Genomic DNA, 17,632 nt, shown 5'->3' with positions numbered 1-17,632 from the left:
CTCAAAGAAAATGGACCCAAAGTGAAGGGATACATGTAAATGTACGTAAAACCCATCTTAGTGAAGGTCACCCGTTCCACCAAGTTAGGAGCAATAATATTTAGGGCATGGTAGTCACAATCTTACTTCACAGCGGGAATACTGGAAGGGCGAATAGAAGAAGGGTATCTACCAACAGCCCAAGTTCGAAAGTTTGAAGTAGAGAATTTCTCTTCAAAATCTTTGGCAGTGTTCAGATGTTTGGGTATGATGGTGCTCACCGTGGGATGATCAGAATCAACATCAACCTTTTTATCTTTGCTCCTCTTCGGGCCCCTACCAAAGAGAAGACCAGAGTTCTTGAAAAATTTAGAAGAAGCCATAATGATAAGGAGTTGATAAAGTTTTTTGAAGAAGAACAAAGAGAGATGAAAACAGAAGAAAGTTAAGTGCAAAAAAGTTAAGAAAGCTTATGAAGTTGTTATACGTGAAAGAAGAAGAATGAGGTGTATAAGTAAAGGTATATATGGCTAAAATCGTAGTCATGATTACCTCGAGAACCGACAAAAATATTTCTAAATCATGGGGTAACACGTATGACGTGAGTCTTATCAAGCATCGGAAACTTTTCAAAAGGGTTCAGAAAATTTTTCGCCAAGAAAGGAATCTTCACCAACTTTCCGATGACACAAAGATGTGCCACCGGAAAGCAGGGGGACTATCTGTATAGGGTAAAATTAGTTTATATTAAATGTTCAAATGATTACATGACACGTGGAACCAGAGGCAGACAGAAGATGAGGGGAGTGAAAACCAAGACCGAAGATAGAAGCTTCAGTTGATACCGGGCAGATTCTGAAGGGAACACAGTCAACAGAAGCAAATGAATGTTTGTCACCAGATGGCATTTAATGAAGAATATTCTTCTGAATTAAATATGCAACCGTTGCAGAGAATTTTGGCATTTATGACATGTCGTTACATATTCATCAATGACCTCCATTATTGTCATTTAAGAGGGTCTTGATCCTAGGATCTTGTTCCCTAGGTATAGCTATAAATAGGGAATTCAATAACCATTGTAACACACGAGATCTCTAGCAAATCTTATGCTACATTTTACTATCAAGCTGAATAATACAATTTTATCTTTTGTCTAGTATAGTTCTTGTCGCTGTCTTCGAAAGCCTTGCTTCCGGAACCAATCTTGTTATTTCTTTCGATTTCAACATTAAGTCTTACTTTTCATTTAATTTATTTATTATTTTGAGATCAAATCAGTTCGCTTGTCTTTAAACCATGTAACAAATTCAATTGTACCGTTTTATGGGTAAACAGAAATCTCTTTAAACGGTAAAAATTTTATGGGTTCAGGTCAATCAAAGGTTCGACTTTCTTATCCACCTTTTAGCCGAAAAGAAAACTGAAATTGAAAGAAACAAAATAAATTATCCAAACAAGGCAAGATGGATCTAAATTTTTATTTCCAATAGATGTGACGTATTGTTACACTCAGTGGTGGAGTCGGGAATTTATATAAGGGAAATTCAAGAAAATACTATAGAATGCATACTTGGGATTCAATCTTGTGATTAGTGGTGGCAAAATGGATAAAAATAAACAGTTATCCATCCATATTATCCACTAAAAAATAGGTTGGATTATGAACTTTTTAAAAACTGGTCAAATATGGATAAGAACCATATTATCCACTTAGAAAATGGATAATCAATGGTTAACTAATAGATAACTAATAGGTTTAACTTTTACATTTGTAAAGACTCAAATTGGGGGCTCCTCAAGCTTGGAAAACTGGGAATTCTCCCAAAAGTATCATATTCAAAAAGCCATGAATAATATTATTATCCGCCGGTTAACCCATTTTCTATCCGTATTAAATATGGGTCGGGCCGGATAATATATCCGTTTTGTATTATCCGTTTTCGACCCGCTCATATCCGACTCGACCCGCTTGTCACCCCTACTTGTGACCAACTTTTAAACCTCTTTGCCATTACACTTGAGTTTTCGTTTATGACAATGAGATTCAACGGTTTATATATAAATAATAAATTTTACGTTTATCCTTTTTGTACAATTTTTCGACAAAGGGAATTCAATTATTACTAGCTCCAGCTCTCAATTGAGATTGATGGAAAGATATATTCTACAAATTTGATTTCTACATTTTGTCTAAAGATTGTTGTATATCGTTATCTCGTAGTTGTATATGCTAGACCTTTGATACTTTACATTTGAAAACGTTCCTCCGCTTCCCCACGCCCATTCTTTTCCTGAGAATATGCAAGCTGATCCTGATAATTAAGGAATTAAAGATAGAAAGGGACATTAGATCAACATCCCAGTCTTTATCATGCTCTCTATATAATTGTAAATGTCACAACAATTTATTGCAAGATATTACATTCCTAATTCTGTTAACCGAAAGCAGGCGAAACCTAGTGGTCAACCTAATAATTATACTTCATAGACTATACTGCAGAATACTGAATACCGAATATAGCACTTGCATAACGATGGGAACTGGCATCATGGTTTTCCTCAGCTGCATAAAACAATACGTACTGGCTGATGATTGGCTAAGTCGAATTAAGGGTGTTCAAACCGAACCAGAAAACCGCAGCAAACCAAAAAGTCAAACCAAACCGGTTAGATTAAATAACTATCATGTGTTAGTAAAAAAAATTCTCCCATAAGAATATTTAATAGATCATATGTTGTCAATTTTTACTAAATATATATTCACTTATTAAAATTTTATCTATAAATTGAACAAAGTAAGATTAAAATAATATTCATGTAACAAAAAATTTCAAAACCCTGAAAAAATCGAACCAATCCAAACGGATATAGTTGGTTTAGTGTGATTTGATTTTGATAAAATCGAACTAACCCAGTATATGTACACCCCTAAGTCAAATCATAAAGGGGGATGAAACTATTACTTGGACAAAAGGAGAAATGAAGTGGCTTAGTCAAATCCTTTTGTCGATAACCTTGGGACTAATCCATTGAATATATAGATAAATAGGTAACTGATCGAATACGGGTTGAAAACATACTGAATCATGGTTTACCATTAAATAAGGTTGTTTGTATATTATTTTATCTTAGGTATATCCGAGCAAATATTCCTCGTGGGCGTTATCAACAACATGCATGTCTGCATATAAATGTCTGCATGAAAACAACAAAAGAGGAAATTAAGATGGCTCAAGTTAGAGAAGCCATTGATAATCAGAGAAAAAAAGGTGAGGAGGAAGACGACACGATTAAGAAGGCTAGATCTGAGACTTTGCCATTTCACAAACTGCTGAGTGAAGCAGATGCACTTGACTGGACGTTAATGGCTTTGGGAACACTGGGTTCCATTGTCCATGGACTTGCCCAGCCTGTTGGCTATTTTCTTCTTGGCAAAGCCCTTGATGCATTTGGAAATAATATTGATGATACTGCAGCTATGGTTAGAGCCCTCAAAAAGGTATGTCTCAAACCTTCAGCTATGGTTGAAGTTGAAAAAAGAATATTTAAAGTTGAAGTTTGATAAAAGGTAAACATACATTATTTCACATAAAACAATGAAGATTTATAAGAGAAAAGCATTACTTCACTTGAAATATTCCTCAAACAAGTTTCTCCATAATATTTATGGCCACACAGAAAATTCACTATTTTATTCACCAGGCGAAGGGGGGTCTTATTAAGCTGTCTTTCTCACAATTATTTCAGGTCGTTCCTTATGTATGGTATATGGCCTTTGCAACATTTCCTGCTGGAGTTCTGGGTAACGACTTTACTAATATCATACTAATTCTTTTCTTAAAATTAACGTTATTACTATATACTAAAGTTTCAATAAGCAAGTCTGTCTTGCAAAGATTATGATAACAGCAGTTTAGAAAATGTCAAGTTGAAAATTCAAAACCAAGCAACGACATTTTACTGTGAATATGGTTTGAAACAGTAGAAAGATTTTGGAGTTAAAAAGTGCTAATGTGGGATATGCAGAAATAGGATGCTGGATGTACGCTAGTCAAAGACAAGTAGCAGGCTTGAGACTAAAATTTCTAAGTGCAGTCTTAAGACAGGATATTGGGGCTTTTGATACAGATATAACTAGTGGCAAAGTACTTACTGGCATAAGCAACCACATGTCACTCATACAGGACACCATAGGAGAGAAGGTAAATAGCTCAACATTATTCTTGGCTTCCATTAGCAATCTATGATATGCTGCTTTATTTTAATCTTAAGGTGCCATGAATGCAAAGTGTCTGCTCCACTTAAATATGACCAGACCAGGCCACTAGGAGCCAGTCGAGCCTGGTTAAATTTCTCAAGGAAGGAGCTTTATCCAATCTTTTAGGCCATGGGTTGGACACCAGAACCCGGCTGGTCCAGTTGAGAATGTCGCCCGGTCCAGGTCCCTTTAAGGACACGGACCAACCCCTTATGAAGGAAATTAATCCAGTCCAGGCAAAGTTGACCAAACTTGAAATGAATATTACTTTCTACGAGAGCTGTTAGTTTTTTTAAAAAAAGTCCGAGACCAAACTTTTTGAACCTTACTCCTCATAATGAAGTTTAATGATAAGTAAGAAAGCACTTAAGTGATCAATGAAGTTAAGATCCGTAGGATGAAGCGAACTTGATGATTGAATCAGTGATGAAACAGCTCAATAAGCTATAAAAAGGGAAGGAAAAAAAGCCTGTTCGGTGCTAGCTTGCATCGACCATTTTAGCATACAAATGGATATTTCCTCACACATGATAGAGCTACTTCAGTAGATTTTAGAATTGCTTCCTCAGAGCTGAACCAGTTGCCTGTCGCACGAAATTGAGTTCAAAGACGGTCCATAACAGTTGGAAAGATTTAGTTAACAATATTTACCTTATGACATCTTAGACATCAAGAAGCCTCACAAATCTCTCACTTATTTATAATCTAATATTAGCACTTACCTTGCTATCATCCATTTCAACCTAACATTTTTTCCTTTTCCATGACAGTTGGGACATTTTCTATCATGCATTGCAACTTTCGGTTCTGGAGTTTTGATTGCATTCATATCCTGCTGGGAAGTGTCACTCCTATCCTTACTAGTTGTCCCACTGATTATGTTAACTGGCGCCAGCTATACAAAGAGAATGAGTCTGATTTCGAATAAAAAAATGACATACCTGTCAGAGGCCACATCAATGGTAGAACAGGTGACAAGTTATAGCAATTTCTTCAGTGACAATTTCATATTATAAAGCATAGGCCAATGAGCCAAGCTTATTTTACAATATCAGATGACAATTTATTCATACTGCATATCTGATGCTATATGACAGACGATCTCCCAGATAAGAACTGTATTTGCTTTTGTTGGAGAGAATTTATCAATCAAATCGTTCTCAGACTGCACAGAAAGACAAATGAGCATAAGCAAGAAAGAAGCATTTATAAAAGGTCTTGGGACAGGCATGTTCCAAACTATAACTTTCAGTTCGTGGGCTCTTATTGTGTGGGTGGGAGCTGTTGTAGTAGCAGCCAGGAGGTCCAGTGGAGGAGATGTCATAGCTGCAGTTATGAGCATCCTCTTTGGAGCAATGTAAGAGCCAAAACTTCATATTCTATATACAGACACTTCGTATTATGAAAGAGAAAAACCAAGTACCTTAGAAACAGCAACTAGATGAGTTTTTGTTCTCTTTCTCAAATTTCAGATCACTTACGTATGCTGCACCAGATATACAAATCTTCAATCAAGCAAAAGCAGCCGGAAGAGAAGTTTTCCAGATGATCGACAGAAAACCCACAATAAATGCTGACTCCGGAAGGATGACATTTGAAGTAATCGATGGCAATATCAAGATACAGGATGTACACTTTGCTTACCCATCACGGCAGGAGAAGTTGGTTCTTCAAGGGTTTTCTTTGACAATTCCAGCGGGAAAAGTAGCGGCACTTGTTGGAAGTAGTGGGTGCGGTAAAAGCACCATCATGTCACTACTAATGAGATTTTACGATCCCATGAGAGGTTGGTCATATATTCACTATTAATTACAAATCTCAGATGCTGAATTTGCAAGAGCATCTGACAAAAGAAATGTTTCACATCTAAATGTCTAAAAGCTTCATAATGTTCATACTGCATCAATCAAATACATTAGCTGAATCACACAAAATCCAAAAACTCACTGTGTATGAAAACCATCAGGTGATATTCTCCTTGACAACCACAACATCAAGGATCTTGATTTAAAGTTTCTTAGAAGACACATAGGAGTAGTTTCCCAGGAGCCATCACTATTCGCTGGCAGCATCAAAGATAACATTAAGATGGGAAACATAGACGCAGATGATCAACAGATTGAGAGAGCTGCCCTCTTGGCAAATGCACATGCTTTCATATCCCAGTTACCGGATCAATATCTAACAGAGGTCAGACCACTAGCACTCAGACAATGATAACTGTTTCATTAGGCTGATTCTAGAAAAAAGAAATATAGCCATCTACACAGTTTGTGGTATTAAGTTCTGCATATTTTCAATTAAATGAATGATTAAATTTCCTATTTGGTCATGGAGTAATGGGCAAATCATGCCGGAAAGAACATGAAAATTAATACTCCCTCTGTTTCAATTTATGTGAACCTATTTCCTTTTTAGTCCGTGCCAAAAAGAATGACCTCCTTCCTTATTTGGCAACAATTTACCTTTATGCAATGATTTATAGCCACACAAAATATATGTGCCTCATTTTATACCACATATTCAAAAGTCTTCTCTCTTTTCTTAAACTCCGTGCCCAGTCAAATGGGTTCAAATAAATTGTAACGGAGGGAGTATAATAATAAAAAATGTTTCTACAATTCATAGGGTCAATTAGAGGTATTGCTAAAGAAAGGAAAAAGAGGAAGATGAGGGGAAGAGGAGAAGGATATTCATAAATAGAAGAAGTTAGCTACCATATGAATTTAGGTAGCATTATATATCCTCCAATGATACTTCAGACATTGAAAGAGTTTTCTAGCTTCATCAAAAAGACAGTCTACCACACCTGTCTACAATTACTTGAACATGCTAGTTCATAACCTAGTAGATTCCTAAAGAATCAAAGTTGAGGAGAAACATCTGAGAGTGTCTCCCAAATCCAACATTTCAGTTAGAAACATCCAAGGGGCCAAATGAAACAGAACAAAAACATAAATGCACTTCGAGAAATAAAACAAGTACCAAAAGCTAATGTTTGCATCCTAATGAAATTCGTAGGTGTTGACTTCTCATTCTAAACTAAAGATATTAGCATTAATTTTTGGCATCATCATAGCTCGAAGTCTCATCTGCAGAGAATCCTTAATTAGCTGGGATAATCAGAAGCTAATTAGACCTTTATGAACTCTAAAAAGACAAGATTCAATTAAAAAAGAACTGATAAGCATAGCTTGCATACCAAAGCCAGATCATGATAAGTTTTGCTCCTCATGATCAGGATAAAAAAAGGATTTTCCGCTTCTCCACCTCAGAAACAAAAAGGACACCCAAAGGCATGTCTTGGGCTTGAGAACGCCTGGAGGAAAAAGCTGTGCACCTAGCAAGTCTTACTGCCTTTACCCAAACCACGACAAATGACTTCCCTGTTAGATTCCTTTTGAGACATTGACAATAAGAGATTGCTAAATAGAAGGATGAGAACACACAGATTTCGTACAGTAGATATACAGATTCAAATGAACCAATATAATTCCATGAACACCAATTTCAGCTGCAGTACAAGCTCAAGAGAGCATTTGCTGAGATCACCTGAAAGTGCTGTTTCCTTATTCAATTTTCCTGTATAGCACAGTAGGAAAATGAAAGAAAGAAGGCAAATAAGAACAGCTGGTTACCACATACAACCCCGTATAAGAAGTACACTCTGACAAAGGATGAAACCATTTGATAATCAAAGAGGGTTACTCACGTAAGAAAATCCCTAAAGTAGTAAATTGAAATCTAACGGTGGAATACGATTAACGATAAAAATTTACTAATTACTACTGTAGGACATCAAGAGCCAAATGCCCTAAATTGAGGATTCCAAATTCTTATCGAAGAAATATTCATTGCTCCTCTGTCATCCTCCCAGCATGATAATCAAAAGGAAAGTAGCTTTAAGGCATGACCTCACAGTACATTCTAAACTATGTATTGATTCTTGTATTAGCGCAGCTTCCATGAAAAAACCAAAGCCTGCTAAATTAGCTTTCTTGTAATGTCCTCTCCTAGGTAGGGCAAAGTGGTCGGCAACTATCAGGTGGACAGAAACAAAGAATTGCAATAGCAAGATCAATCTTAAAGAATCCTCCAATTCTTTTGCTTGATGAGGCCACCAGTGCACTTGACACAGAGTCGGAGAAGCAAGTTCAAGAAGCACTTGAAACAGCAGCGCAAGGCAGAACAGTCATCTTAATTGCGCACAGAATGTCAACTATTGTTAATGCAGATATGATAGCTATTGTTGAGAACGGGAAAGTAGTGGAGACAGGAACACATCATAACCTATTAGATACGAGTACATTCTACAATAGCTTATTTAGCATGCAGCACATCAGTGAAGAATGTCAAACCAGGTCAGATTATACTCCACTTCATATTCATCGTTACAATTTCTTTTTCCTTTATTTGGATAAAATAAGGTAATTTTATTAAGGCAAGTACCAAGGAGGTACTGCCAACAAACAACAACAAATACATATTCATCGTTACAAATTAAACTGGTTGAACTTAAATGAAATACATTTAATTGACAGGTCGGAAGTTACAAAAAAGAAAACTCTTCCCATAAAAGAGGATTCATCTCAGGACGATGAGCAACATGATGAGCCAAGGGAAAGCAAAAGAGAGGTTAAGGAACTTCCTGAGAAGGAGCACATCCAGAAAAAAGAAACACATATATTCTTCAGAATCTGGTTTGCCTTGACTGAGAAAGAGATCATAAAGACTACTATTGGCTCCTTAGCAGCAGCTTTTGCAGGCATCTCCAAACCTTTTTTTGGGTACTTCATCATTACGATAGGAGTGGCATATTACCATCCTGATTCAAAGGAGAAAGTAGCTCTGTATTCAGCAATATTTGCTTCAATTGGGGTGCTTTCTTTGTTTGCTAACACTTTGCAGCATTACTTATTTGGAATAGTTGGAGAAAAGGCCATGACAAATCTCAGGCGAGCTTTGTATACAGGTATCCTACTTACATGAACTCCTGGAAGATCAGATACATCAATTTCTGTTTTTGTTTTCTTCCATTTCCTCTTTTCTCCATGGCTATTTTACCTTCAGTTTTGTTCCCTACGCAGAAACTTTTTGTTTTACCAATATAAAAGTTGAGGTTTATGATATTTCAAAAATTATTTGCAGCCACACTACGAAATGAATTAGCTTGGTTTGAAAAGCCCGAAAACGGTATTGGATCACTTACATCAAGGATAGTCAGTGACACATTCACAGTCAAGATCATAATATCTGACCGCATGTCTGTCATTGTTCAGTGCATTTCATCCATAGTGATTGCAACAACTGTCAGCATGATAGTTAATTGGAGAATGAGTCTGGTAGCCTGGGCTGTGATGCCATGCCACTTCATAGGTGGCCTCATTCAAGCAAAGTCAGCTAAAGGATTTTCTGATGATGGTACTCTAGCACACTCAGAACTTGTTGCCCTAGCTTCTGAATCTGCAACTAATATAAAGACTGTTGCGTCTTTTTGCCACGAAGAGCAGATACTCGAGAAGGCCAAACTGTCTTTGAAGAGGCCACTTAGGAAAGGGAAGACAGAAAGCATCAAATTTGGAATTATCCAAGGCACCTCTCTCTGCTTATGGAACATAGCTCATGCAGTAGCCTTGTGGTACACAACAATTCTTGTCGACAGGAACCAAGCCAGCTTTGAGAATGGGATAAGGGCATACCAGATATTCTCCCTAACTGTACCCTCAATTACAGAACTATGGACACTGATACCCACAGTACTATCAGCCATAGATGTACTAAAACCTGTATTCCAAAACCTTGACCGGTGCACAGAAATTATACCAGACGCGCCAGATACTTCAGAACATGAAACTATTAAAGGAGAAATTGAATTCCTAAATGTCCTGTTTTGTTATCCATCGAGACCAAAAGTAATAGTTCTCAACAATTTCAGTCTACAAGTTGAAGCTGGATTAAAGGTGGCACTTGTTGGGCAAAGTGGAGCTGGAAAATCTTCAATTGTGGCGTTGTTACTGAGATTCTATGATATTAACGAGGGAAAAGTTCTGATTGATGGCAAGGATATAAGATATTACAATCTTAGAAAGTTAAGGGCACAGATTGGATTGGTACAACAGGAGCCACTCCTGTTTAGCTGCTCAATTAGAGAAAATATCTGCTATGGGAGTGAAAGAGCATCAGAAGCTGAAATAGTGGAAGTCTCAAGGTCAGCAAACATACATGAGTTTATAAGTAACTTGCCTGACGGATATGACACTCTTGTGGGGGAGAAGGGTTCCCAACTCTCTGGAGGGCAAAAACAGAGAATAGCAATAGCAAGGGCCTTGCTCAAAAAGCCAAGAATAATGCTGTTGGATGAAGCAACAAGTGCCTTAGATACCGAGTCAGAAAGGGCAGTGGTGAGTGCACTGGGATCAATGAAACTAAACAGTTTTGGGGGCACGAAAGTGACACAAATCACAGTGGCACACAGGCTTTCCACAGTAATAAATTCAGATACTATAATTGTTATGGACAAAGGTAAGATTGTAGAAAAGGGTAGCCACTCAAACCTGATGGCAGAAACAGATGGTGTTTATTCAAGATTTGTTAGGCTCCAAAGTATTTGGGGGGGGGGGGGGAATTGAAGCACCCTGATAATTGCATAAAATAGACCAGATATGGGTCACCCTCATGTAAACAATATATTTGTTAGTTTTCACACTGTTGCATATGTTGAGAAATGATATACCAGATAGGGCAGGTATGGCCATATGGGATTGATAGCTGTTGAATTATTTAGTTAGATTTAGATAAGTTTCCTAAGTGAATTACAGCTCTTGCAATTTTTATTTTGTTAGGACTTTGCTATTTCAACCAGTGAGTTAGGACTCTAGATAATTTTTTAAATTTGTTTTGTTACGATTCGAGCTATCGTAAGTTGCAACACGCCATTTAAGAGAGTTAATGTCTATCAGTGAAACAGGTTGAATTTCCCTTAAAGTAAAGAGATTAGACACTCTCTCAAATGAGTTCCAAGGTCTGCAATTCCCTTTTAGTAAATTGCAAAATTCAGCAATCATAGGCAAGCCAAGGAAGAAGAACAAGGGCCGAGACCTGCGTGTTGGGCCTGATTTTCCTGTTAATCATCTGGTGACTCAGATCCAAAACTAGGGACCTTAACACACTTCCACCTCCTAAATCCTTTTTCTCGTTTTGGTAGATAAAAGAGTTGTGTCTAAGTAGCTATTATATGCAGAAATCATATGGCAAAACAGTTAACTTATATTTCATATCCACAATGACTGAGTACACAGGATTGTTACATGTAACGAAAGAGCACCCCTTTAAGATTTTTGTCTAAATTTCAAGTTGGATATTGTAGATCCTTTAGATTTTAGGACTAAACTTCAACGCGGACACTGTGTAGATTCTTTAGTCTTTCCATCTCTTCCCCAGAGGCAATTCCAGGATCAATAAAACACAACTGCAAGAGAAATAATGTGTTAATTGATAGCATAAAACAGGACAGTCAAATAAATGCCAGACGGTTGAAATGCAGTAATACCTGATACAATGGCTTCTTCAGGGTGTGGACACCTCTTTTTACTAGCTTTTGCCAACCGGCATTTTCTTTAAGAGATTTTGCCAGGGATTCTGTTGGCTGAGACATGGCATAGTGGAAGGAACTTCTGGTAAGTAATCCAGAGATATTATAGATGATTTATCATAAAGGTAACATCCCCCCCCCCCCCCCCCAAAACCCCGGGACAGGCAATTTGATATTTTGACAAAATTTACGAGTAAAAAGAACGATAAAATCAGAAGTCTTTTAGCTTTCGCCCTAACTTGGAAGGGCATTAAATAGCTTTGCAATGAACAGCATTATTTGATTTCTTCTCAACACCTCAACAAGAGAAGGAGGGAGGAGAAAGCAAAACATTTCGATAACTATCCCATCTTCAGGCATTCCCAAATCATGTCTTAACCTTAAGTGATGAGAACTACAACATGCAAGGAAACATGATTAAGAACCTTAAACGATAACATTTAATAAGTGTGCACATTTGCAGCACAGCAATATTAAATGAGAGCAGCACATTCACGAATCTCTCATATGTGCTTATCTAGACCACATAATACAATTCCAGTTGTATTGATAATGTAAGAATACCCTTAACAACACATTTAATGCAAAAGTCTAAAATTCCTTAAGACTTCTTAGTTCTGGAACCAATGATAATTGATACATAAGCAGGTTAAACCATGAACCCAACTGCCAAAAGAGGAAGTCATGAAGCATAGCCAACTTTCTGAATCATAAAACCAACATCTAATGTAATATGCTGTTCCATCTTCAGTTAATACAACAATAACAACAAACCAAGTGTAATCCCACAAGTGGGGTCTGGGGAGGATAGCATGAATGCAGACCTTACCCCTACCTTGAGAAGGTAGAGAGGTTGTTTCCAATAGACCCTCAGCTCAAGGAAAGATGAAAAAAGCAATAGCAACAGGCAGTAACACCGGCAAGATAACAAGAAAATGGTTTATAAAAGAAAATAAACTCATTATAATCATTTAACTAGGGAAGAGGAGACTAAGGATGTAACATACACCTTTCAAGGAATATGACAAATATGGTCATCAGGGATAACTAAAAATCCTTTCAAGAAGTATCGCAATATAGCCATCAGGGATGTGCATAAAGAACAAAGCAATAATAGAGCCGTGATAAAAGACTTGCTTATCAATGCATGTGCATATACTTACATGACCTGGATCTAAGATCAATAGATTGTAATGTATCGACCCATTTCTCTGACATCTACTTTGAATCCCAACAATGGTTCTTGAATGGCCATCATGCTGGAAGTACAAGGGCCTGTTTCAATGAAGCTTATAAGCGATCCCACTACAAAAAGAGATAATGTTGATGAAACAACTCGGAAAAGAAAATTCATGGAAAAATAAGATGATTGCATAGTCCTAGTTAATCAAGGAAATATAGTTGTTGACTAAATTCACTTACGCTTTTTGACTCACTAGGATACCATGATTGCTTGAATTCTTGAATTTATTGTCACAGAAGTAACTCCACACCCAATCAACGAGTGCCTGTTGTACCCTAGGCTTAGCCTTTACATCGTACGAAATAGAAACAGCCTCAGATATATCATTTTTCTTTTTGGACAGATATCTATCCATTGGTCCATAAACCTGCGGTGACATCTTGCTGACATAATTCCCGACTCCATTAGACCTAGAGTCACGGCTTATAAAGTCCACTATTCTGGCCCGAACGCCAAACGAACGGAAGAGTGTAGCACATTCTGTTGTTCCAATCCAATTTCTTTTGCCATAAATTGCTCGATCAAAGTCTTCTGAGCCCTGTTTATCAAAGCCTCTTTGCCAAGCAATTTCAAGCCATCTTTGGAGTGAAGGGATGTCAGGTACAAACCCAGAACCTCCATACAACACCTCCCTTGCTTCTTGATGTTGCTTAAGCAAGTGAGAACTAAGCATCTGGATATTACGCCACCCACAACCCCACCCAAAATCCTCTGAAGGGCTGCTTTGAAAATGATCAACAAAACCACACAAAATAGTGGTGGTCTTTTCAGTCTCCAACTCTAAACAGTTCTTCAACAAATCCATCGAGCCTTGTCCAATCTGAGGGCAGATTTCCTTGATCTGCACACTAGCTAAAATCCTTATCTCTTCAGTTAGATCTTTCTCTCCGGGTGTGCAATTTTTGGCATCACATTTCAAGAAACTATTCTCATGATTCTTCCGAGAACTGGTTTCACACTGCATGGCATCATCAACCTGATGATCATGTAAACAAGTCTTTAGAAAGTTAGAGCTAGCAAAAAACAAGGTTACAACCTTTTCATTATTTTTAGGACCCTATATCCCATCTTATGTAACAAGCCATTTTTGGACGACAAATTTTACCAATTTAAAATACACTAAGAATATTAGAAATTTTAATGCTCTAAAATTCTTAAACATTTGCAGCCAAAAAATACAAATTTGACTCCAAAATTATATGGAGGTAGAAACAGTTTTATAAAATTTGACGGAGGAAAAGAAAAGAAACTCAAAGTGTAACGCTGAAAAAAGTTAGGAAAATTCTCAAAATATTTGATTAAATTTGAAGGAGGAAAGAAAACCTTCAAAACATAACTTAACAAAGTTACAGGTAACATCAAAAAAGTTAGGCAAATCCTTAAAAAAATTAACTAAATATGAAAGAAGAATAAGCCCTTCAATGTAACTTAACAAAGGTAACAAATAATGTCAAAAAGCTAAGAAATCATTAAAAATATAATAAAATTTGAAGGAGGAAATGATCTTCAATTCCTCCTTCAAATTGTAACTTAACAAAAGTTATAAATAATGTCAAAAAGTTAGGCAAATCCTTAAAAGTTTTAATTTAATTAAGGAGGGGAAAAAACCCTTCAGAATGCAACATAGCAGAAGTCACGATTAAAACAGAAAGTTAGGCAAAACCTAAGTGTTATGCATATTTTATTAAGAAGTCCTTGTAAATTGTTAGAAGGACAACTTGTAGATGATGCATAGTCTATCCTAGACGCTACAGAGTCCTTGTAAGAAGAACAGGGATACACTTTCTTGTTTTTTAACAGTAACACAGCATTTAGCACTGCCTTTGTGCTAATGATAGATGTATTCAAGTTCTTACCTTTCTCGAAAAATAACTTATTAGGAAGTCTAAAAACCAGCTTCTTCCAGATCCACATAGAAGAATCTTCCATATGAAATTTTGCAATCATAGTTACAATTAAAGATATATTTACAAGAGACATTAACCAATTTCAGACTATAAGGTTATCTACGAAATGATTAAGAAAAGGGCAGCTTGGTGCAAGAAGCATCTCGCGTTCACACAGGTCCGGGGAAGGGACGCACCCCAAGGGCTGTAATGTAGGAAGCCTACTCTGATGCAAATATTAATGGTTCATTCCATGGCTCGAACTCGTGACATGTAGGTCAGAGGGAGACAACTTTAGTGTTGCTCCAAAGCTCCTTCCTAATGATAAAACCAACTAGCAAATAACAAAAGCACCCACATCATTGGTAAAGATGCTTATCCATCCCACATTGCCAACGGCAGTTCGAAAGCTTACCCTATTATTAACGAGAAGTTTGAAACCCTAACCCTACTTTTAGATTTTGGAGTCTTCGCCCCAAAGAGGGTCATTAGTCAAATATGCCCCTCACTGCCCCTAAGGGTTACAAAAATGGTGATGGCCATTGTGTAGATAGTCAAATTAATAATTTCCAGGGATTATCAAAGATCTAATAAAAGAGCAGTATTAATAGTTAATTCACAAAGAGAAAAAGGGGTACCTGGAAATAAGATGGACTTGAGGAAGCAAGGGAAATTTCTTGTGCCAATTCCAAGTCCTTGGAAATGTCTTCATCGTCGAAGTGACTGTTTGCGTGTCTGTATTAATAGTGTCAAATTTAGAACATGTGAAAGAAAAAATTAGCAATTGGCATAGAACATAACAGAATAACAAACAAGCACAAAGAAAAGAAGAGTAGACAAGCGAAGTTTTACGGGTATACCTTTCGAGTTCAAGGGTGAGAACTGTGAGATTACAGAAAGGGCAAGTTGACAAGTCCATGTCAAGGCAAGAAAGGAGTGCGGAGGAAACCTTAATAGATGTTTGAATTTAAGTCTTGGCAATGGGAATTCGAGGTTTTGACGAAAATCATCCTTTAAAGTATAGTTGCAGATTCAAGTGCATCCTTAATGTATTATAGCTAACAAACAACATCCCTCATGTGTCCTAAAATGAACAAGTTTGGTCCATAGTTAACATTTTCGTCTAAAATTAACTGTACAACAAAATCCGTGTGCATAGCACGTGATTTTTAATCTGAAAAGAAAGAAAAACGCTGCCCGCCCTACCACTATAGGGAAAAGGTTCAAAATTTACCCCTTTACTATAAGAAAAGGATCAAGTTTATCCTCTATTATATTTTGTGTTTGAATATATTTCTCCTGTTATATAATTGGATCAAATATATGCTTCTTTCGTTAACATTATCCAAGGTGAACGCTAAATTCCACGTGGCATTAACATTTTTTGACCACGTGACATGTCACCTCACTGCCCCCAACCCATTTTATTCCTCACCTTTCCTTTTTCGTCCACCACTAGCACCTCATATCCCTTCACCACTAGTGCCACCACCAACACCGCCATGACCACCACCATTTTCACCATTTCCACCTTCACTCTCTAGACCGAGCTTAGGGGAAAATATAAGTAATTGTAGCAAAATATTTTTTTAATATTCGCTTCATAAAATATTTAATCACTGTAATAATTTTCAAAACTATTAAATATACATATTTCAATTAGGCTCCGTCCAGTATTTTGTAAATACTTATTTGACTCCCGATGTTAATCCCGATTAGTCCAGTCCCAAAATATGTACTAACACAATGTGATGGGAAAAAAGGAAAAACGTAATTTGGCCAATTCAGTAGCCGAATAAATGAACTATCATTTGTTTTTGGTTTCATTTTAAATGCATTTTTTCTTGTAATATCCGCTTTATCACCAAAATATTCTTCTTCCTTTTGGAAAAAGCTTCAACAAAAAATCTCTTAGACAATATTAAAAAAATATTTTGCTACAATTGTTTATATTTTTTTCTAAGCTCCGTCTAGAGAGTGAAGGTGGAGATGATGAAAATGGTTGTGTTGATGTTGGTACTAGTGATGTTGGTGCAGTATTTTGGGCTTGTAGGCCTTGTATGTATATTTGTTGGTTTGTCAGTTGTAGTAGTTATGACGGCCTTGTCAGCCCAGATTTATATTGATGTCTAGTCAGAGCTAGTTTCCGTTCATTTTTATATTTTGTTTTGCAAATTGTCTTGCAATGTGGCACCATAGCCAAATTATGACATTGTATGTTCAGAGTCCCTCAGTCGCAAGTTGGTATGCAAGGTTAAGTGAGGCACCAGTTGTCGGTCTCGCCCCCCAGGTTCGGGGTGATAGATATTTACTAACAACCGGTACCAAATCCATAGAAGGAATCTCTGAACTAGAATTACGGATATAAGACAAATACGCCAAACACCTCTTCTCGACCATACCCCAAGCCTTCAAATATGAAACCACCCTGCTAGTGGAGTGACCGTGGGTCCCTATCCACTCTAGTCTAAGCAACCCTAGCATGGGTAAAGTAATAATCTTAGCATGACAATCCAAGATAGCGTGAGACAAGGACAACCAATCCATACAAATAATGACCTCAAAATCCACCACATTCAACAACAAAAGATCAACTAATGTATCAAAACCCTTAATAATAACAACACATGTACACCCGATCAACCACTATAGAATCTTCAACTAGTTTAAAC

The 17,632-nt window shown here is 37.0% G+C and overlaps 2 protein-coding genes across 2 annotated transcripts; one reads left to right on the top strand and one right to left on the bottom strand.

Moving 5' to 3' along the window:
• Nucleotides 1–3,208: 3,208 nt before the first annotated feature.
• On the top strand, nt 3,209–11,193 carry LOC104119886 (ABC transporter B family member 19-like). The gene is made up of 10 exons (XM_033652483.2): nt 3,209–3,481; nt 3,730–3,784; nt 4,009–4,184; nt 5,011–5,211; nt 5,338–5,597; nt 5,713–6,026; nt 6,207–6,430; nt 8,258–8,601; nt 8,782–9,212; nt 9,389–11,193. The coding sequence occupies exons 1-10, from the start codon at nt 3,209–3,211 to the stop codon at nt 10,867–10,869; spliced, it is 3,759 nt and encodes a 1,252-aa protein (XP_033508374.2). The 3' UTR covers nt 10,870–11,193.
• Nucleotides 11,194–11,488: 295 nt separating this feature from the next.
• Nucleotides 11,489–16,001, bottom strand: LOC104119883 (uncharacterized). The gene is made up of 6 exons (XM_009631490.4): nt 15,821–16,001; nt 15,599–15,695; nt 13,254–14,050; nt 12,995–13,106; nt 11,790–11,885; nt 11,489–11,708 (listed from the first exon to the last, which is right to left on the bottom strand). The coding sequence occupies exons 1-6, from the start codon at nt 15,877–15,879 to the stop codon at nt 11,625–11,627; spliced, it is 1,245 nt and encodes a 414-aa protein (XP_009629785.1). The 5' UTR covers nt 15,880–16,001; the 3' UTR covers nt 11,489–11,624.
• Nucleotides 16,002–17,632: the final 1,631 nt, after the last annotated feature.

Source organism: Nicotiana tomentosiformis, chromosome 6 (assembly GCF_000390325.3).
Source record: "Nicotiana tomentosiformis chromosome 6, ASM39032v3, whole genome shotgun sequence".
Classification (NCBI taxonomy): Eukaryota; Viridiplantae; Streptophyta; class Magnoliopsida; order Solanales; family Solanaceae; genus Nicotiana; species Nicotiana tomentosiformis.
The sequence above is the reverse complement of the archived record's forward strand: the minus strand, read 5'-3'. Positions and strand labels throughout refer to the sequence as shown.